The 22,947-nt window shown below is 41.7% G+C and overlaps 1 protein-coding gene across 8 annotated transcripts in view; it reads left to right on the top strand.

Annotated features, from left to right (window-relative positions):
* The window catches only part of LMO7 (LIM domain 7), a 124,054-nt gene extending 102,450 nt beyond the window's left edge, over positions 1–21,604 (top strand). For 3 of the 8 annotated variants that reach the window (XM_019529787.1, XM_019529783.1, XM_019529785.1), the window contains 9 exons: positions 2,633–2,725; positions 3,392–3,729; positions 7,252–7,317; positions 8,713–8,765; positions 12,433–12,652; positions 13,515–13,805; positions 15,852–15,960; positions 17,996–18,098; positions 20,765–21,604. In XM_019529787.1, coding sequence (XP_019385332.1) covers positions 2,633–2,725; positions 3,392–3,729; positions 7,252–7,317; positions 8,713–8,765; positions 12,433–12,652; positions 13,515–13,805; positions 15,852–15,960; positions 17,996–18,098; positions 20,765–20,787 — 1,296 coding nt within the window. In that variant the 3' untranslated portion in view covers positions 20,788–21,604. Of the gene's footprint in view, positions 1–2,632; positions 2,726–3,391; positions 3,730–7,251; positions 7,318–8,712; positions 8,766–10,971; positions 11,134–12,429; positions 12,653–13,514; positions 13,806–15,851; positions 15,961–17,995; positions 18,099–20,764 lie in introns of all 8 variants that reach the window. The other 5 variants (XM_019529784.1, XM_019529779.1, XM_019529780.1 and 2 more) reach the window with 4 other exon arrangements.
* Positions 21,605–22,947: the final 1,343 nt, after the last annotated feature.

Below are 22,947 nucleotides of genomic sequence, written 5' to 3'. Positions count from 1 at the left end.
AGACTTTCAGTTTCTATTAGGAAAGTTGCTCCTCTTCCAGTAGAAACCAGGAGTATACATGAAATATGAGTGTTCTCCCAGATCATTTTAATGCGTGTCCGCAGCCTGAGTCCTAAGCCTTTCTAACAGCAGAAAAGTTATTTCTCCCAGAGCAAAAATGGGTGCTCCAGGAGAAAAATATCTTGGGAATAAACAGAGTTAAATCACTTCTGGGAGAGTTTCTCCTGGCAGGGCAAATGTTTGTGAACTTGCCTTTTTGAGCTAAGCCACAGCACAGTTATCCAGCATCCCACAGTAATTTGATCCTAGCCCTTCTGGGTGGCAGTATGTTGCTCAGGCTAGATTCTACTGCTCCAGCCAACCTGAGAGCAGAACATACCCTCCTTCACAATTCCTACATTGTGCTGCAGGGAGACGCAAGCTGACCTTGACCAATCTGAGTTAGCAAATCAGGGCTGCCTTTGTACTACTGCCATCTGCCTCCAGGCAGACAGGGAGACTTCAGAGCAAACTGAGACGTGTACGCTGGAGTCCTCTGGCAGCTTAGTGTCAGCACCTCAAGATCTCTGTACCTCAGGGGCTTAGCATTCAAAAGTCTGTTCAGGGGACTCCTGATAACTTTTTCCACCAGGAAAACAAACCTGGGATAAGTCTCCCAGATCATTTGAACATGTGTGCACAGCCTAAATCACACCGGGGAAGAGTTATCTTTATTTTTCTCTTTGCCACCGTACAGCTTCCAAATACAAAGGAGTATTTGAAAGGTTTAAGAGGGAAAGGAAAATACAAACATTGTATTTTTATAATTTGAAATAAGACAAACATTTGTTTTAAAACAAAAAATTATTATAAACCATTCCTGCATATAATTTCAAACAAACAAAACTAATCAATTTCACTTTTTCTTTTTTAAATCTGTCAAGGAGAAATTTATTTATTTCAAAAAAGTTATTTTAAAAAGAGTCATGTATAAATGTTAGTCTTCCAAGGTGTACGTTTATTTGAAATGTGTGAACTGCACAGAATAACTTGAATAAGCCTTGAATTTTTATTTTAATGAGAATGTCATAGGAGTTCCCTTTAGTTCCAGAATTTCTAAATTTCAGCCTTGCTACAAATTAAGTAAGGGGAAGTAATATTTCATGAAGTCTAGGATCTAGCTGCATCTTCTTCTTGTCTTTTTAGTGTTTATATATAAAACTTTTCCAACAGAAGTTTATGTTAATATTTAAATATGTGGCAACAGTATTGTGCAAGCCACAGTATTTCAGAATAACAATTGGCTGGTCATTCATTATTGTAAATGGGAGTAGAGGCACAAAGAGAAGAGTGGGTTAGCATGTTTCATTTGTATTTAATTCTTTGGGCCAATTATTGGTATCCTAAGATAGTCAAGGTCACAAAAATCTGCCAATAAAATATTCTTAAACTGTAGTTTGCACTTTCTCCCTCAAAAAAAGTTTTGAGAAATGCCATTATGGGTTTCCAAGTTCAGTCCCTTATTAACTTCAATGTCTAATTGTCTCAGAAAAAAACAAAACAAAACAAAATAAATACTTTCTTGAGAGTTCTCAAAACCCAGCCTTGGCATTAGCAGTTAAGCTGGGATATTTCCATGTTTTCACGTCGCTGTGGTAGATGTTAGAAGGGTGAAGTATGACCCTGGATCTAGCAGTGCTACAAAGCATGTGCTTAACTTTGAGCATGCCAGTAATCACAGGGAAACGAACAGAATGGGACTATTCATGCTTAACACTGCCACACATTTGTGCAGATTAATTTAATTTAAGGCTAACCATCTAAAAATTGTTGGGATCTGCAGGTGTCATTGTTTGCTGCAGAAGCTCTGTTTGTGGTGACAGTGCACTCAGCAAGACGTGGCTTAATCACACTTTGCTTATCTCTAATTAACTCTGTCCGTTTTCATACCCTTTGTCTGCCTGTCTGTCTATATTTGTTTGGGTTTTTTTAGTTTTGTATTTTTAGTTTGTAAACTTTTCAAGGTCTTTGGTGTTTTATAAAGTGCCTACCACATTTTTGGGTGCTTCTGGAGATCAATCTGTTTGAGCCCAAGGTAAACTTAGAGCGCTGTCCTTAAAGAAGATGAGACCTGGCTTCCCACTTCCCTTTTCCTCTTCCTCCTCTATCCCTTCTCTCTTTGTCGTCCGTCCCCCCCCCCCCAGAAGCTCTCTTTAGCATTTCTCAGGATCACATTATTTCCCTCTCTCGTTGCGTCTTCCCCCCATTTCCTTTCTTTCCTTTTGTTTCTTTGGTCCTTTTGCACACAAAGTGTTAGCCTGTAGTTTCAGTATTATCCCTCATCCTATGATACAGTAGTAGCAGGTTTTCAGTTGCACTAAAACTGATCAAAAGGTAGGGAACATTAAAAATGTGTTGGTGGGCTTTCAGAAGCTGAGCATAAAAACTGGACTCTACTTAAGTCACTGTGAGAATTCCCCTTGATGTCATTAGAGTCAGGTTTTCATTCCATCAGCTTAGACTTCACTACACCAAACAGACTGCTGTATACACTGGAATGGCTTAAAGCAAGTGCTGTATTGTATTGTATTACAAGCAGAGCGCATCACATTTTCTCATTGCTCTGAATTTTTTTATATATATAATCTGCTAGGAGAAATATAAACGTGAGCAAGAGAAATTGAGGGAAGAATGGCTGCGGGCTCAGGAGGAAGCAGAAAAAGAGAGTTCAAAATACCAAGATGAGGTAGGCTGTGATTTTGTTTTCCCTTTCAAGCTTTTCATAGTCCCTTTATTGAATAAGTCCACCAAAGTCAGTGGGACTACCTGCATATGTCAAAATTTAATTACATTCAGAAATACTTAGTTTAATAGTGGTCTTAAGGCTACACCAGACTGTCTCTGAAGACCTTACATTGTAAATAAACTGCAGTCTTACTGAATAAAATCGTTTAGATATCTCAAAATATCAAGAATTTGGATGGCTGTTTTGGTGGCTCCTTTCTGCAGCTATTGTCTGTGCCATGGCTGAGCAACCACTCTGGGTGTCTGAAGTGCTTATAGGGCTCTCTTGCTTCCTGTTTCTGTGTCAGATCAAGGAGCAGTTTCTCAGTCTTGGCAAGACCATTTCTGTTTGTATACAGTTGTGAACAGGGAGGTGGGACAAATCTGAAACTCGGGCAACTTTAAGCCACCACTTTTGCTGTTACAACTTTCACTATAACATTATCCAAGAAATTTTATTCAAGACCATAAGACCTGTTTGAACACATCCTGAAACATACATCAAAGGATCTTCATTGCCATCAGATTTCCCTGAGAGCTAGCTCTTCATCTGCTCACAAAACACAGTATTTTCTTCATCATGTGATGTTTATTTAAAAAGAAAATGCATTGTTTTCCTCTCCACCAGGAGCAGTGTGTCCTAACTGCAGACACGATGTCTACCACTGCACATGCCCCCTTGGCTTCTAGTTGGAGAACAGTTACGGGAGGAGATGCTGAAGTTCCTGAAGGAGGTGGAGGAAGTGAACAGGGGGCACAGCAGCAGCAGAATAAGGGAGAGAAAGATGAGGAAAGGAAGTGGCTTCTGGAGGAACAAGGACTCCAGGAGAAAGAAATCCTCCACTTGAAACAAAAAAGTGAACTCCAAGAGCTAGAGCTTGAGCAAAGACGTAAGGAGATAGAACAACAGTATGCCGAAGACCAGAAGCGGTGGGCGGAAGCAGAGGCAGAGGAGCAGCATCAAAGGTCTGCATTCATTATAGGAGTGATGTATTTACATAGACTGTGAATGTAGTAACTGAGATGCCTAGGTATATGCTTACTTATTACACTGTCTTTGAGACACCTAGTTTAAATATTTTTTATGGCAGAGAGTAAAACACCATCTCCTTCCTTTTTATAGCCATCTATTTGTATATTAAAAAAGAAAGGATCAACAGGGGTTCCAGAACTGACTGGGGTAGGTATCTCTATGGGATGGTTCAGGCAAATCTTGTATGTATGAAGGGGGTTGAACCAGATAACCTTAAAAAGTCCCTTCTGAGCCTGTAATTCTAAAATGTCTTTCCTGCTGTTACAAGGAGCACAACAGATTAACTTAAAGGAAAAATTAGAAACAAATGTGGTGGTGGTGGTTGTTTTGTCTTCTGTTTTCAAAGACCTATAAATTTGCAGGAAAAGCTAGAGTAGCTGAGAGTATTTTGAACTCTTGTGTAACTAATGTTCCTCAAGTCCCCTCTTTAGCAGGCCAAATGTATTGGGCAAACTGTGCACTTAAATTTGACATAGCATTTTTGTTCTCAAGTTGCAGCAAGCGAAGTTTAGGTTGGATATTAGGAAAAACTTTCTCGCTAGGAGGGTGGTGAAGTGTTGAACTCCTAAAAAGAGTTACAGGTGCTGGTTGCCAGGGCAACTGCAGTTTGGTCAGCTGACCAGAAGGGGGCAGGACCTGGCCTATATAAACAAGCCAGGCTGAGACCAGAGTCAGTTTCCCTCTGGCAGCTGAGGAAGTCGGAGCTCTGTTGGAGCAGGCAGTGCAGAGAAGCCCGATGGTCTGAAACAGCTTCTGTATGAGGACACCGGGTGGAGGAAGCCCTGGTAGGGATTTGGGATGATAAATTGCCTGATGGCATAGAGTTTGTTTTAGCCAGGAGACTTAGCTTTGAGTTGGAGCAGATTGGCTCATGTTATTGCTTTTGGTTGTTACACCAGAGGACCAGGTAAGGCTATAAGGGGTCAGAGGAGGCCTCAGTGGGGCTCCACAGTGGTGTGGAGACCCCGGTGCCAAAGAGGGCACAGCATTAAGGGGGCATTGGCCCCAGCCCTGCGAAGGGGCACAGTGGATTGGGGGTCAGGTAAGGCCGAGGCCGCCTGGGCCCCACAGGAGTTGTAGATCTGCGGAGGGGATTTAGGGGCCAGGCACGGCTACGGCTACCTGAGCCCCAATTGTGAGAAGCCCCAGAGAGGGCGCTTGCTCTAAGGCCCAAGAAGGGGTCGGGGCCAGGCACAGTTATGGCCACCTGGGCCCCAGTGCGGGCAGAGCCCCGGGCGGGGGCGCATAGGCGAGGGGCCCAGGGAGGGCATGCGCCTAGAGGCGAGAAGCCCCACGGGGGGTGTATATGTGAGGATTTAGTTGCGAGGTTAGACCCCAGCACAGACAGGGTCGTGAGAGAAGGCCCAGTGGGGCTCAGCCGCGAGAGAGGCCTAGGAGTGTCCGCGGGGAACGCAGGCGACTAAGGAAGGAGAGGCCAGAGAGCATCTGTGAGGACACAGGCCACCTAAGAAAGTGACTAGACAACGTCCGGAACATCTGCGAGGCTTGGGGCGTGGTATTAGGGGTGGTAGGAGCCATGCGTAGCCGTTGAGGCAGGAGCGCACAGAGTAGATGGGGCACAGACTGGAGTACGTCAGGGGTACCGTGTCAAGGAGGATAAAAGGCAGCCTCCCTTAATACTCTTATCATCAAAGATGTGGCGGGCGAGAATGAGGGTGCATTGACACCTACTTGGCACAGCGGGGGGGGTGCTAGAAGAGATCACAGCCGCTCTTAGGACCCTGCCCCATGACATGAAGCATTGGAACAGGTCACCTAAAGAGGTGGTAGAATCTCCATCCATGGAGGCTTTTAAGGCCTGGCTTGACAAAGCCCTGGCTGGTTTTATTTAGTTGGGGATGAGTCCTGCTTTGAGCTGGGCTTGGACTAGATGGTCTCCTGAGGTCCCTTCCAACCCTAATTTCCTACAGCTGTATACTGTATTTACTGGAATACAAGGCAAAGTATTTTCCCCCCAGTTGGCATGGGGAATAAGTCCCTCATCCTATAAAAGGAAAACTCACCAAATACATGGTCTATTACTAAATTCCTGCCAAAAACAGCATGTTCTCATCAATGCAAACCAACTATGAAACTGATTAAATGCAGCCAACACTGAGCATGGCTATAAAACATGTGGCCCATATTGGGCAAACCTGCTGATGGGAACCATTTTTATGGCAGTTTAAAAAAAAAAAAGGGTTGGTGTTCTTTTTGCAGGGAAATGGCGCACTGGGCCTAGAGGTACTTTAGTACCAGGCCAGCACTGGGAGGGCCAGACAGGGGAGGAGCCAGCCCTGATACCTCCCCCCCCCTTATGCCAAAAATGCTTGCTACTAGCCAAAAGGCCAAGATGCTAATGGGAACTATGGGTTAGTGTAGTCCATCTGAATAAGAACTATGGTAGTCCTCCTGACCACTGACTCTTTTTTTTCAAGTTATGGTGAGCCACATTATTGAATACTGTTCATCCAGAACCCCTCTGTCACCCCATCTCTTAGCCTGGTGCATATGATTAGTGTGGCCCCACCCCACCCTCCATGTGGTAAAGCTAAACCAGGTTCCTTTGCTCTTGCATATAACTTTTTGGAGCATCACAGGATTCATGACGAGAGCACGTAGCTCCAGTCAAGATTGGGAACTAATTAGTAAATGGATCCTTTGTTTGTTGGGGGGTACATGCACATAGTGAGCAGTGCTGAGCTGTGGGGTCAACATGGCTTGAAATGCTGTTGACTCTGGTGGGCCCCAGCCCAATGAACTATGTAGTATATCGTGAGCCTTTGGCTTTGGACTAATATCATATATAGCTTGTACTACATAAAGGTAGGTGCCAAGTGTTGTTCGAAAATGTATTTATGGACTACCTGTGCTAAAACTTGCAGCAGTTTCAAAAAGGTAACATGCATCAATTCTGAATGAACTAAGTGTATGGATACTATATGAAATTTTTTACAGCCATGTTTAATTTCAAGGTTATTGTTTTCAAATTTGTTCCTCACTTCATGTACTCAGGAAGAGCAGGGTCTTACAGTAAGAAGAGGGGGAAGGGGCAGCCAAGGTAAAAAGTTGGGGGGAAGCAGAAAGCAAATGGCTATCTAACCACTTAGACTTATTTTTTCTGCTGTGGCAGTATGAGGGGAACAAATTCAAGGCAGATCTTCAATAATTAGATTCTATACCTGGAAAATTATAACAAATTTATAAATTTTCCTTATGTAGAATTTGAGTATTAGGGGAGGTCATCTTATAATTTGGGTTGTCTTCTATTTGTGTAAATATGATGCATTTAAGAATTGGATGTTAGCAGTGTATTCACAGGGAACATTTTTATGAAGGCCTTTCTTGCCCATTTGACCCTTTTTTTTTTTTTTTTTTAATGGAGTGCTCTGTTTCGTGTGTGTGTCTGTGTGACTGCATTTATTTATTTGTTTGTTTGTTTGTTTTGCTTATAGATTTTATAAACATGATGATGAACCTGAAACCACTGAGGATCGATCTGGTCACTTTCTTGCTGACAGGTTAGTCTGACACTAAATCTCCATACAAGTTATAATTTCACCTTTCTTTACTTGAGTCTTGACTTTGGCAGTAAATCTGAGCCATCTTAGTGTGATGACGTGAGACTTCTTATTAGCCATTTTATTTTGTGTAATTTTTGAGTTATGCTTTTACCTACTAGGAGTCAGATCTGATATGTAGTGTACTTCATCTGATATATTGAACTTCAGCTGATCAGTCTTAACACTGAGAAAACCAGGAAGCATATGTATAGGCAGCCTAGAGGTAAGGCTTGGGTCAGGCTTCCTTATTCCTAATAATTTCTACTCTTACAAGCAATTGAACAACCTATGCTGTTTCCTTCTTCACCCGTGCAAGAACTGATCAGTCAGCACATTGAACAGAAAATTAGTGTGAGGGACAAAAAATATTATGCAGATATGTTAAGTATTCTGCATTCAAAGATCTTCGTGATGGAAGACAGTAGTTTTCTTAGGGCTTTGATAGCTGATGTGCCTGCAATGATGCTGCTGTAATGTGTTATAGCTGCTGCTTTTGGAAGCAGAAAACACGAGGTTATTTATTTATTTTTCAGTATTAATAGACATATTGATCTGCCTGGATTAGCTAGAGCTAGTAATATAAAAGTGCTGATAAGCTTCTCCTCTGGGATGCCAGTACACATCAACTTACTCTTCATTTTCTTATACATCTGATGTCCTTCAGCTAAGCTCATAGAGGGCGTGTCTACACATGACATTACATTGCTGTAGCAATGCTGTGTGGCAACCTAGCATCTGTGGGCAAAAACCATAATGTTGCAGCTACGTTGCTATAGCGAGGCTCTCCCTCGTTATAGTGTGTCGCTACAGTGACATAGTGCCTAAAAATAACCATGCACAGTGCAGTATGGACTGTTCTTCACTGTATTTTAGCAGTTGTAAAAGGAAGTGCTAAAAGACAGTACAGTAACAATGACACCATAATGGCACGTGTGGATGCGTCCGGAGTGAATATGTGCACAATAAATTACAGCAATTTCCCAAGAAATATTTGCAATGCAACACATAAGACTTTGTACCTTTCTTTCAGCTGCAGTGGCATTTCCAAAGTGTAAAGTGCTAAATACATTGCCTTGTACAAATTGGGAGAAAGTGCATGCCTGAAATGTGATATGCTGGGTTGTACCTCATCTTCATCAGCCTTTCAGCTAATAATTTTGGCATTCTTTGAGGCAAGGATTGTGGGCCTCTGTGTCTATACAGCAGTTACCAAAGGGTTCTGCACTTACGATTTAAGACTATGAGCACTACTTGTAATTTAGCAAGATTGTATTTATACAACATCAAAAACAATTAACTTCAGTTCCATGTCTAGGGGCTATGGGAAACCAATCATGTTTTCTGTATTTTTAGAAGTAAATCCAGGTCAACTTCAGAATTGGATGATTACACCGCAAACAGAAACGGTGAGTACTTCAACTTTTGTTGTTCTTTTTTTTTTTTTCCTTCATTTATGAAGCATCAATAGCTTTTATGAAGCATGAATACCTTCAAAGATAGTTAAAACAGTAAGATAATTTGAAAGTAAAAAAGAATTGCTGGGATCTGCACACAGGTTTACAACATATCATACTTCATCAGAATTTTAAAAGTCAAGGAAATAAGCAGCTCAAATAACTATCTGAGGGGTATGGCAGATCACCCAAGACTCAGTCTTTAGATCCAGTTTGGATGCTTTAAAAATATATATATATTTTCTACTTTCAGCAGTAAAGTACTAGGCTTGCTGCAAGAATCATTGGGAGAAATCTGTAGTTTTTGTTATGGAGCACTCCCTTTTGGTCTTTAAAAACTTTCATACCAGCAAGATTCCTTTTCAGGCAGTAGTATGGACTGCTGTCATGATCATCATCATCATAAGGAATAAATGCTTTACTAAAAATTAGTAGGGCTGTCAGATAATCACAGTTAATTACATGATTAACTCAAAAAACAAATTAATGAGTTCATTTTTTTTAATCGCATTAATCAGGCACATCATTTTGACCAGTGGGGTGGACCAACTCCAGACCATCCAGAACCCATGTGCATGGCCCCAACCCCAGCCCACCCCTTGCCTGCTCCAGGCTCCCAGACCCACACTGGGCAGTGGCAACAGCCAGGCACAAGCTTCTACTTGGCACGGGGGAAAAGAGCCCCTTCTGCCTCACTGCTGCCAGGCCTTTCTTGCTGCAGCTGCCCAGTGCCTGTGCCTGGGCTGCCCTGTAACTCCTTTCTGCTGCCATCATCACTGCCTCTGGGCTGCCCAGCAGGGCAGCAGTGCAGAGGAGACACAGTGTAGCCCGAGTGTGAGCTCTGGGCAGCTGCAGCAAGAAGGGCCTGGCAGTGGTGAGTGGGAGAGGCTGCTTTTTCCTCCGTGCTGAGCAGCAGCTTATGCCTGGCTGGTGCCACTGCTCAACGTGGACAGGCAAATCTGGAGCAGGCATGTAGCAGGTCTGGGTTGGAGCTATTCACATGGGTTCTGGCTGCTCCACTATGGCCGGGGAGAGTCTGGAGCGGGCATTGGGTGGGCCAGGGTCAGAGCTGGGGCTGCGCACTGTTGGTGGTGGCAGGGAGGAGCTGCAGGGTGCACAGGTTCCAAGCTGTTGGGTAGGAGCGTGCTGACTATTGTTCAACTGTGTGATTAAAATTTCAATTAATTGCAACTATTTTTTTTTTTAATCTAGGAATTAATTGTGATTATTTTTTTTAAATAGTTTGTCAGCCCAAAAAATTAGTTTGAGGATATGGCTAGACTTTTTAAATGGGTTTTGCACAGTAGATTGATAGAAACTGTAGGTTTATCTATGGAAAATAGTATAGGGCAGTGGTGCTCAACCTTTTGGGCCTGTGGGGCAGATGAGTAGAGCAGGGTTTGTCTGCAGCCTGGATAAGCCCTATGTATCAGGATTAGGCTTTGAGGCCCAGAACTGTGACGTCTCTGCCTTAAACACCAGGAGTGGACCCTAGAGCCTGGCACTACCCCCTCCCACCCCTGTGTGCTAAGATTGGGCCTCAGGGTCCCAGGCCCCCACCCAGCCTTCTGCCCTGGGATTGGACTCCCAGTTCAGCATACAAAGCCCAGGGTTCCCCTTGAGGTCCAGAAATTTGGTGGTCCTGGAGTGGTACAGCAGGAAGTGCAGCAGGGGTGCGGCACCATTCTTCTGCAGCCAAGTCTTCCAGACCTGTGGCAAGTCAGGCCCATGGGCCAGATAACATGGGACTATGGGTTGTGGGGTTGAGCACCCCTGGTACAGGATCCATTAGTATGTTTGAATTGGTAATAAGAAGACTTAAGGGAAGGTATTTTTAACATAGCTGAATTTGCAACTTTTAATTCGTGAATGTGGAGATAACTGGAGATGACTGCATAGTTTTATAACAATGGCTTTGTTTTTTTTAAGCAGTTAGGAAGAATTAAATTTCATAACATTCTCTTTCGGATTTGAATTTTGGATATTTTCTAATCTGTTTCAAGCAAAAATAGAAAGTGAATGTGGGTGACTTGACTTACTGAAACCTGTTTTGATGAAAGATACCAATGATGGAAGATACTATTTCTGCATCTAGAAACTGTTTTAACATCATTTGTCTGAATAATAAATGGGTTTATGTATGCAAACATGAATGTAGGTCAATATAAGAAACCATTGGGTGGTATCGCCCGAGGGTTGCTACAGGATGAGCTCAACCAAAAACAAAGTGTGAAGATGCAGCAAGAGACGAAAGAACCTGAACAGAAGGTTCCAAGAAGGCAAATGCTTTATCAGATGAAGTATAATAAGCCAGAGCAAGGTGGGAGTGCAGCTCATAATGACCGTATCATGTTCTCAAATCATGTTTCAATCATTAAAGCTAATGAGAAAATAACTCCCAAAATATTTTAAAATCTCTACTGATTATTTTTTTTTAATCTATAGATATAGCAGCATTTAAAGGCAGAGAAAATGAAAGTGAAGCAAATTTAATGCAGGACTATATGTGTTATGACTATTTGATTAAGTACTAGCTACTGTTAATTTAAGATTGACTTTTAATCATGGGTAATTCTGTTAATTTAAGGAATGTGGTCCTTTCCCCCTATTGTTTAGGTATATCAGGTAAAGACCAGAGGATTCTTTACACCAAAAATTTGAGGTCTCCTTTTACCATAGTATCAAGGTATTGGGATAGACACTATAGTAGCAGGATATCAAAGAAAATGTGTCTCATTTAAGGGACATTTTTGAAGGCAGTGCATTTACAAAAGCAAAATTAAGAGTCCTATCTGAAACACAATAAGTTTGTGTATATCCTGAGCAAGGAAATAATTCTTGTAAAGAGAATGAAGAAAATATAAATTCTGCAAAAAGAGAAAGGGCTCCATTGTGCAAATGCATATTTTGTCAGGCTTTGGTTCATATTATTGGACCAAAGCCTCTAATTGAGCATGGGTAGTTTAGGATGTTAGAGAAAAGGATCCTCTGGCTTTCCCCTGTTCTTGAAAATAATACAGCTCTATTCTGTGGAATGTATATAGTGTTTGCTTATGTCACATCACATTAACTGTTATGTTTAAATTATCATGATTTATTATGTGATTTTTTTTCTTCTTTTTTTTTTTTTTTTTTAATGTGAAAATTCTGTGTGTGAAAGCAGCAAATTAATATTATGCTTCCCCCTTGGCTCTTCACACTCCAGGAGCCAAGCAGAGGGAGTGGTGCCACGAGACCCCTACTACTTCTCACTGAGGAGTCTCCAGAATGAGAAGTGGTCAGGGGCTTTGCCTAGCTGCTCCTTTGTCCTATTCCTGGTCTCAGAGAGCTGAGTAGAGGGAGCAGCACCACCCCCCGCCTGTTCTTCACTCGGGAGCCCCTGGAGTCAGAAGCAGGGTCCCCAGTCTGAGGAATGGGCTAGGGGCTTTTCCCCACTGCTTTTCCATCCTCCCCTAGACTAGACTGCTTTTATGACGGTCAATACAAACGTGAAAGACTTATGCCTCTAGCACCTCAGTCAAATTTTAAAAATGTGACTGTGAACATGCAGCACATTGGGCAACACCAGTTTTGTCGGTTGCAATTTTTTCCTCAAATTTTTGTGTCTTATTCAAAGCAGGTACGAACAACAAATACTTGGAAAAATCTCGGAATGTATCTGATTCACAGAAAGGGTCTCAGAAAGAACCTGCCATGTCCCAAGCAGAGGCAGAGAGACAACAAATCCTTCAGGAAATGAGAAAGAGAACGTCACTGCATACAGACAACAGCTGGATTAGGCAGCGCAGTTCCAGTGTATATAAGGAACCCATTACTGTACACAGCACTTTGATGAGGAGGTAAGACCAGCATTGAAAATTTGAACTTTGGCTCTTGATAAATATTTAGCTTGGGGGCCTTTTGGGTATTGTTGTTTTCAAAGATGAGAAGCTTTTAAGCCAATTTGAGTCTTAACAGAAGGATGACATTTGCTTGTATTATGGTATCCTATCTGAGACCACATATTTACAAGTACTGTGCAGAGCTATTGTTTAGGAAACTAAAATACTTCCCTAATTGCTTACTTTTCATTTGATGTAGCCATAGTAAAAGTTAATCATTAACATGCTCCATTATTTGTCTATACTATTAAAAACATTAATAGCAAAATTTGTGAAATAAAGCTCGTACACTGTTTTTTTTAAGTTCTGCCACATTGGCATCTTGCATGAAACTCATTTTCTAATATTTATTGCTTAAATAACACCTCAGCATTGGTTTGCACTTGGGAGACAATAGATATCAGTCATGAGGGCTCACAGCTCCTGTGCCAACAGCTGGTTTCTGGATAACATTGTTATCTAGTAGTGGGTAGATCTATTTTTAAACTGGTATCCCTTAGAGAAAACTACAAACAAAACCACTATGTGATGTCTGTTACTAATCAAAGGATTCTTATTTAGTTCACTCTGATAAGGCTGTGGCAAAAGTTATTCTACCATTATCTTTGCCTTTTGCACCACCTTTTTTAGTTCACTTTTTCCAGAGGTCAGTACAAGACAGAAAAATTATGTAGCTTGCTACTTGTAACTAATGAGCCTAATACAAATATTTCTTGGGTTATCAACAAGCATATTATGCTACAAAATGAACCTTTACATCAGGAAATTGATTCTGCGCAATAACATCAGAGTATTAGAACTGAACAATTATCTGTTTCAGAGGTGAATCTCTAGACAATCTTGATTCTTCAAGAACAAGCTCATGGAGGCAGCATTCATGGATGAATCAGTCTGTCTCATGTAGTCAAGATTATACTCGCCCTGCTCCTTCAGCAGGGTCTGCTTCAAATCGGGCCTACACACACACTCCCTCCTCCAGTGTAGCATCTTCATCAACCAGCTCTGTCAGAACAACATCTTTGACCCACACTCTCCCATCAGCACCATCTCCTGTTCCTCGTGCTCAGTCTCCTACCTCTGCTTCCCAATCGGGGTCTCAGACACGGAATAAGTAAGTAGTTGCCCCTTTCAGTCTAATGAACAGAAGTCTGTCTTACCCTGTGGACATTGATATAGTAGGTGCACTGGGGGGGGGGTGTTCCAGGGCTGCTGTGGACTTTGCTGATTGATGTTAAATGAGCTACTTAATTTCTTAACCCAGTTCTGAATGTCTATCGAGTGGATATAATTATATTGTACTGGCTTCTACCGGGTAGGGGTGTTGGAAAGTTTAATTCATGTTTGCCAAGTGCCTCAACTTTCAGGCAAGCACCAAGCAGAACCAAGCATTATCAGTTCCATAATTATCATAGTTTTGTTGCTCCTGCTTTATACTGGTTTTAAAAAAAAAGAAAAGAAAAGCCAGACTGATGAACTTTTAGTCACTTAATTCTGTTACTTGTTGGCTACCATAATGATTACTAAAAGTATCTTTATGCTTTCCAGATAGTACTGCTAGCATTTATTGGGTTTTTTTAAGAATCTAGTATTTAAAAAATAAATACCATATTTCATGGTGTATAAGTCAAGTTTTGAAGCCCAACTTTTAACGCTTTAAAATTCAACCTTGACTTGTACACTGTATCACCATCCCCTGCGAATGGTGCTGGGTTCAGCGCTCAGCTGGCACAGCCAAGGCAGCACCATTCACAAGGGATGGGGCCATGCCAGCTGAGTGCCAAGCCTGGCCCTGTCCCCTGTAAGTGGTGCCAGGCTCAGTTCTTGCTGGCGCAACCCCATCCCCTGTGAGCGGCACCGGGTTTAGTGCTCAGTTGGCACAGCCCAGGCAGTGCTACTCACAGAGGTTGGAGCCATGCCAGTCAAGCACTGAGCCTACATCTGTCCCCTGCGAGCAGTGCTGTGGCACCTTTCCACTTCCTGGGTGCCTGATCTGTAGTGAGGGTGTGCAGGGACTGGTATAAGTCGACCTCGTATTTCTGATCCAAAAAGCTGACTTATACACTGTATCTATGAAATTCCTAACTTTTTGGATCAGAAAATGGGGTCAATGTATACAGTGCATCAGCTGATATGCTGTGCAATGCAGTAAATAAAAGTGCAAGCCCTATGTTTTATTGTTCACGTCTTTTGGCATGTGGTCAGTATCTTTTTAAGGAACGCTCAGGAAATTTCATTACTACTGGCCTTGGACAGTTAGTGTAGACCATTACTTTTAATCCAGAAGGGAAAGAAGGAATTACAGTTTATTTTGAAGTCAAAATGAATTTCAGATGTGGCATAGGAGATGAAACAGATGATGGTTCTATGCAAGTCATTTTTTTTAAACAAATTTGTGGATAACTCTGGGAAATCATCTAAATGTGATTGCTTGTACTAGGTCTAACAAAGACTTTAGAAAACATTCCTTTACCTTTCCTAAGTCTAGCACTCTGGAACATCTTGATAAATGTATCAGCCACCCCACCCCCTTTCTTTTTTAAAGCTTGGTTACCTAATTTTTTTAAATATAGTATAAGATAATTTTTCCCCTTAAAATGGTAGCTTATCTTGTTCTTGCTTTCAGTTTCTGATTTGCTAATATCCTGGTTGATCCATTGAAACTGACCTCCAGATGGCACATTTTCCAAAGGGTTTAAATTCCAGAACCAGCTTTCTGTTATCAAACAAGGTGCAGATGAAGAGACTTGGCAAGGGTATATACTCAAATGCTGACTTTATAATACTTTCCCAGAGATCACTAATAAGGCAGCAGTGCTGAAACTGTGTAGTACTTATCAAACTCAGCAATGTCCTTCTTTTAGATTTCCCTCGAAGTGGCATTTGGTCTTGTGAGTGATGTGAAAGAAGTGACAGAAATTCTAATTTTCATTTGTTTCGTCTGTACATGTTTACTATTTTTTTTTCCTAGTTTGCAAATTTATTTTAACAAACTAAGTTGGATATTAGTTCCAGATAACCTAACTTTTCTCTTTACAAGTGCTCTTTTTCAGTGATTTTTCTCACCGCCTCAAACCTTTGATTGCCTTTGCTAAATTCTTTTAAAAACCTTTTCAAATTGGTTTTGAGGATCTCAGCCACATTCTTGTTCTGTATCCAGGTCAATCAGTGGGAAGAAAATATGTTCATACTGTAATAACGTTCTGGGCAAAGGAGCCGCCATGATCATCGAATCTCTTGGTCTTTGTTATCATTTACATTGTTTTAAGGTGAGAGGTAGCAGTAACACTGTGAAGAAACAGGAGCTAATGTGGAGCACGCTTGGTTGCAGGGCCTCTGCTGATCACATGCTACATGCTTTCCTTATGCAGGTGTGCTACGTGTATGTATCCATGCAGCAGTCCTATCTGCAAATGTTAAATGCTTATTTTAATATTGCTCTAATTTGCAATATTTCTAAATTTTAGAGCAATATTAGAGAAGCATTAAAACTCTCAGATTTACCTTTCAGTTCTTACTTCTAAAGAAAACCTGTTGTGAAAGAACTGAACCCTCTGCCTTCTGAAAGATGTCTCAAGTTGTATAGTCAAGAACTAAGCCACTTAAAACCACTAGTCCTTCTTATGAATCTCAGTCAATTGAGGTCAGTTTTTGACTTTCCTAAGATCCCTGAGTTAAGGACAATAATGCACAGTTGCATTGCTCTAGGAGCACATCGGGGTGACACCCATACCATTGGTTCCTGGTTCTCTCCAAGCTTGGGCAAAAGTAGTCTGTGCCAGCTCCACTGCTGTTGCAGATTGTGTAGATGTTTTTACACATGCTTCTGATGTGGCACTGGGTGCTTTTAATTAGTGAGCCATGCTAATTAAAAGCTCCTACATGTCATGTGCTTCAGCGGTGCAGCACGCCTCCTCACTGAGAAAATAGCGATGGTGTGCTTTGAACTAAAGCACATTGAACGTGTTTTAATTCAAAGCACACCACCGCCACTTTCTCAGCATTGAGGCGCGTTGCACCACTCACGCACATGATGTCATGCCAGAGTGTGTCAATTTGTGCTCCAGCAGACTTGATTAATCAAGTCTGCTCTGACACACTGGGTTTCCAGCACATTGGAGCAGGCTCCCCGTGTGTAAGTGCCCAGAGTGTCCATCCTACTCCCTACACCTCTACCTGACCCCCTTCGCGCACACACACTAGCTCACTGGCTCTGGTCTGGATCCACTGTGCTAACTGGCATGTTGCAGGGAACTTAGCTGAGGCTTCATCAGTTCCTGCCTACTTGGAAAGGGAAAGATGCTGTAGTCCTTCTGTTCCCTATAAGAAGTGAACTCTGCTTAGGGGAATTAGAGGGCTCTTTTTACCTCTTCTCATATGCCAGCACAGGCAAGTTTAGAGGCATGACCCTGCCCAAAGAGAAACTGTTAAGATTGAGACATTAAAGAGAGTGCTGCAGAATTGGACTTATTACTTAATAAGGGTTGTTTCAAATGTATTTTATAAGGCCCTGTAGAGGAGCCTGACGCCTACATACTGTAGCATTTTTCACTTGGGCTAGAAAGCTTGAGATCCTTGGGGATTACTGTTCTGCTTTGTGAATCCAGTAGGTAAATGGGAGTTGGGAAGCAGTCCTAGAAACTTTGAAGTTTCTGTATGCCTTCTTGGAGAGGTGGTGTTTAGTTGCCCTTCTGTAGCAATATTCTGTTCAGTGAATAGGCTTAAACATTTTAATACTTGGATAAAGAAATGTTATGGAGGACTTTGTTCTTGGCAATTGAAGTGGACTGGAGCTCCAAGTACCTTCTATTTTTTAAATGTATCCATACACCACTTAGAATAATTGTGCATTAGTGCTTGCTGCCTTTGAAAATTATGGGGTTGTGGGAACAAGCTAGCAGAATGAAAAGCAGATAAGGCAGCATGGAGTCTGCAAGTGGCAGACCTGAATGTTCTATGCCAAAATTGCTCATCGCCATTTCAAGAACAAGTGCTTTCATGTTGTGCCATTTTTTTGTTTTCAGAGAAACTGAAGCTTAAAACAAGATTTTGTGACCTAATCTCTAAATCACGTCTGCTTTTTACATGTTTAGAATGTACATCGCTGCTATGAGTTGGCAAGTCATCACCTTAAATGATAAGCCTAATCTGGCTGGCTGCATTTTAATCAACTAATCTTTGTATGTTTGCTCTTGCGGATCCTGGGTCTGTGGTCTGGGCTTTGCTGGCTTGTAATGTGAGCTGCTTCTGAATTTTGTTTCCCAGCGTTTGTAAAGAGGAGCTAATTCTTGCTGTTTCTTACAGTGTGTGGCTTGTAAATGCAACCTTGGAGGATCAGGCTCAGGAGCTGAAGTCAGAATCCGAAACAATGAGCTCTTCTGCAATGACTGCTATATCAGATTTAAAAGTAAGGAAATAGAATAAGTGTGAGTACTGCTTTCTGGGGGTACTTGCTGTGGGGCTCAACAAGTGTCTCCACTTTTACCAGTCAAAAGGGGCATGAAATTTTGGGGCAAGTGTGGGTGGAGGGTGGGGGGTGACCCACTGCCAAAATCCTAGGTATGGAGTCCCTTCAGGGATATGTGTTGGTGGTAGGGGATGAGTGAAATCTGTGTTAACCCCCACTGTCACTGCTCACCCTGCTGCCTCCAGATTTGGCCTGTGAGATGCCCCACCATTCAGATCCAAGTTTGACATGACCAGTTTAGTGCAAACTTAGTATACTAGCAAATTCATTTATGATGGTTTTGTTTCATTTCTTTTTTTGTGGTCTCTTGTCCCCATTCCACTTAACTCTTGTGCTAGTATAGCCACCAACATCTTGTTAAGGAAATGGGTGTAAGCAGGGAGATGAAGTGAATGTACTTCAGTCTTTGAAAGCTTAGGAGAGGTGAATTTTAGGATTATTGCCAGTAACTGAATAGATTTGTCTTGATAACAGATCAGCTGCATTGCAGACCTGCATCCGTTTATAAAATTAATATGAAATTTTATTAGTGCATTCCTGTCACATTCTGGAAAAGTCATTGGTTTATCCTATGCTGGTAACACAGATATTAGTTATTCTCAAATGCTAATATTACTTGAATTATTGCCTCATGATTGGTTATTCATTTAGGTATGAGTGCAGTTGGGGATTGATTTACTTGTATGTCTTAATTAAAGGACATGGTAATGCTTTTTTCTTCATTAGTATCTTTAACATTCTAACTTCAATGAAGTTGCTTTTGGTAGCTTGATAAGCTATTACTTTTCTCGCTGCTGTTGCAGAAAGCACTAGACAGTTCCTTAATTTTAAGGTGAGTTCTGCCTTTGAATCAAGCATTTAGGAATGAAATACTCCCATGGCAAAATGCTGTAGCTGTTCTATTTGAGCTCATTTTGTTCACTGATGTTAGGAAAGCAATATGGTGCTCTTGCCAGAACCTGTGACCTAGATCCAGGTCTTTCCTGGCTGGGGAAGCCCAACAGGGAGAAGAGAAAATACTACTCTTTTTTCTATATTCCCTCTCTGCCCCCACCAAAAAAGGGAAAAAAAGGAAAAGTCAGGTTACTTTATTTTTGTTTTCAACCCAATAAGCGAAGGACAGAAATGGCTCACACACCTATATAAGTGATCAGAAACCAGCTCAAATCTGTTACGCAACAGGGCTAGGGGAAGAAGTTAAACAAGTTTGTGTGTAAGTGACCAGAAACTGGTTTAAACCTGCAAAAGGATAGAAGTTCAGTGCACTTAAACCAGTTTCAAAATGGCTGAAATTGGTTTTAAGATAAACCTGGTTGAGTATAGTATAATGTTTAACTGATTTGGGTCAAACCAGTTTATTAAATGCCTGTCCCAGGCCCCTTCCTGTTTCAAGTTCAGTTGGAGGCCCCTGGCATCCTAGCATTTTGTACCCATGGGCTGAGCTTTGCTGTCTACTCTATAAAGCAGGGCTGGCCCCGCCCCTCTGCTCCCTAGCTGAAGTAGTGAGGGCTGGCTTACTGGCCGGCTCACTGCACGCTTCCCTGCAAACCTCTGTTGGAGTCTGGTGCCAGGGAGGTAGGGGTTAAACTTCTCTTCCCCCAAGTACAGAGGTGCCCTGTTTTGCTTGCTTAGTGCTGGCTGTAGCTGTGGACTAAAAATCCAAGAGGCACCTGGAAGCAGAAAGAGGAAGTGATGAGCAACCTTGCAGAGTCCTGCTGCTGTGAGTCTGGACAGTAAATCCCAGAGACCTCAGGGCAGCAGGAAGAGGAAGCAAATACACAACCCATGCTGGTTAAGTGCCAGACAGCTGTGCTCTAGTGCCCCCCAGCTTCTGGTCTGAGCCACTGCAGGCATGTGGCTGCATTTCTGGAATCGAAAGTGAATGCCTGTTTGCTTGCTAATTGGCTCAATCTGTGCAGCCTAAATTAACCTGTGAAGATTGAATTAATTCAGCCTCAGGCTTTTTGACAGTCTGTATACTTAGCCGTAAAGTGCAAATCAATTTTGAAACTAGATACTGGAAAAACGACTCTTCTCATAGTGTGTTACTGCAGGAGATGTGATCTCTGAAGGCTTTCAAGATGGATCTCTTTGGCTAGGGACAGATATTCAAAAAGCCTGAGCCTGAATTGATTCAGTCTTTGCAGGTTACTCTCTAACCTGTCTAGGTTGAACAAGTTTCCAGCTGAACAGACATTCTCTCTGGACTGAGAAAATGTAGGCATATGCCTGCAGTAGCTCAGGCTAGAAGAAGTAAGGGGAAGTGCTAGAGCAGCCCTCCCTTCCCTTCCAGTGCTAAGCTGAAAGGGGTTTTGCCAGGCTGCTTTGAGTAGGGAGGGGTCATCCCCACCCACCAGCAGCCCATCACGGAATTGATAAGTGTTTATCACCCCATTAAGAAAACAAAGGGACATTAGCTTCTACTTGGGCCCCTGCTCATCAGCCCGCTAGTAGCAAGTCACAGCTGTGCAGGTACAAGTCAGAGAAGGTGTTTAGCCTTAAGGTGCAACTGCTCCAAACTTGCATTAGCACTAACAGTAATTAACATTTGAGCAGTAGCAAGGCTCTTAATTAACAACTTTTATGTTTCTTCTCTTCCTTAACAGCTGGACAGCCAACCTCCATGTGAAGCGAACATAGATATGAAGCCATTGCTACAGATAGAGGAGGAGGTGGTTGCTGCTGATGTAGATCTATAAATATATATTGTGTGTTTTTAAGAGTAACCTTTTTTTGCCTTTCTAGATTTCATAGAAGATGGGCTATATCCTTCATATACCTGTACTTTTATTTATGAGAAAGTAATCACAATAAGATAATATCTTGGGGAAAATGCATTTACTTTGAGCTCAACCTCTCAAAAGCACAAAGAAGAACAAGCATCAGTAATAACTTCAAAATATGTCTGAGGCTAATAATTAAGTAGCTGAATTCCATATGATACATAAAGAGGGTATTTCTGTTTTTATGCTCTTAAAACTATAGAGCACTATAGGAATAATTAATATAAATATGTATTTGCAATCGCTGTCTTTATTTTTTGACATGCTGCAAAGTGAGTTCTCTAGAGTAATATGAAGCGGCATTAAAATGCACACCAACGTGTTTGCTTTCTGTATGCTGGTTTCTAAAATTGTTTATTTGCTTTTTGAAACTAAGATACCAAGTATAGTCTGCTCAGTGGTGAAGGCATAATGTGCTACACACAAACAGTGGAATCCATTTCAGGGAATGGTTTCTCCTTTTCACTTTTGACAGATAAAACCATCACTTTCCCTTAAACAAGTTAATGCAGGAAGTGGAGGAGTTTTCTGTTGAATTACAGTATATTTGTAAATATTTTTTCTGATGCTACATTGACTTTTTCCTTGCCTTACCTGCCTTTTGCAAAATATTCATGTCTACAGAATGAATTGCTGAACAATAAACCTGATTGTTTGAATTTGTTTTGGTAAAACATTTCTTGTCTGAGGTTTAAAACACTGCTACAAATAGGTGTACATACTCATAGAGAATGAGGTCTCATATCTTGCTTTTCTGCTATTTACCCATTCCAAATTTAAATTTGGTATTGATCTTCCCTGCCAGGTCCTATTTGCTCTTTCTTTTCAATATTTAGTACAAGTTACATGACTACCATTACAATAACATAATGTTTAATTCAAGACATGTGGAAACTTCCCCTAATTGGTCTGTTGCTCTGTTAGTGAGATGCAGGAACTATCCCTGACCTGCTGCTGCATGCTGGTGAAATATGTACTATGCAGTTTTGGGTAATAGCTCTCAACTTTTTCTCTCTTTGCCTGGTGACCTGCAGAATCATCTTGCTCTCAGTTAGTACCCCACCAGTCCTTGGTAGATGTAAAAAAAAAAAAAAAAACAGGATTTTTATGACAAAAACTGTTTAGACTCACTTATGGATTGCAGCTTAAAAGTGGAAAGAGGGAAGCTGGATGCAAGGGGACAGCAAAACCCTTGTCAAAGTAACTTGAACAAAATAACTTAAAGTGCTTCTTCCTTTGATGGGGATCAGTCTAAATGTTATGGTTGGATGAGGGGGGAAGGGGATCACAGAAACAGTTACATAGAGCCAGGGATATATGTACAACTGGAGCAGCAGGAAAGGCAGATGAAAAACAAGTTCTTCCTTCCCCTCTCCTGGGCTCCTGTGACCTGGGGGATTTACTGCTCTCTACCACTGTGAACCAATGAACTCATCTTGTAGGGTGAGAACCTGTTCTCAAGGTATAGTAGTAGCATTTCTCCATGTGAGACCTTCCAAAATGGGCACTTAACTTGATATACTAAACTTTCTGTCTTAGCCTGGAAATAAGATCAACACAAAGTCAGGCAGTGAGTCTTTCCTTCCACTTCTTCACCCCTATTTGGTGTCCTTTCTTTTTAATATTCCTTCTTTGCTGATATTTTTTCTGAAATTTTTGTTTTTTGTCCTGCAGGATTGCCTATGAATCCTAACAAATATTGTGTATTGTTAAACTGTTTCCTTTAGAAAATGCCTGATCACATTGAGGTGGGTAAGCTGCTTGTTCAGCCTTGCCAGTAGACAAATTCGTCTTGACTTCAGACATTTTGTATGCATAATCCAAAAAAATAGGGAGGTGAGGAGAATGTGTTAAAATGCACCCACTCTGAATAAAGCTGGATCTTGCTGAATGGTAAGTAAGCATGTTGTAGTAGGGCAGCAACCATCTCAGAAGGAGGCAATCAGAATATAAGCATGCTGTGAGGGCTTATACATGTGCCTGATGCCTGAGCCAAGGCATTCTAC

The sequence above is a fragment of the Crocodylus porosus genome, unplaced genomic scaffold, assembly GCF_001723895.1.
Source record: "Crocodylus porosus isolate Cpor-Errol unplaced genomic scaffold, CroPor_comp1, whole genome shotgun sequence".
Classification (NCBI taxonomy): Eukaryota; Metazoa; Chordata; order Crocodylia; family Crocodylidae; genus Crocodylus; species Crocodylus porosus.
The sequence above is the reverse complement of the archived record's forward strand: the minus strand, read 5'-3'. Positions and strand labels throughout refer to the sequence as shown.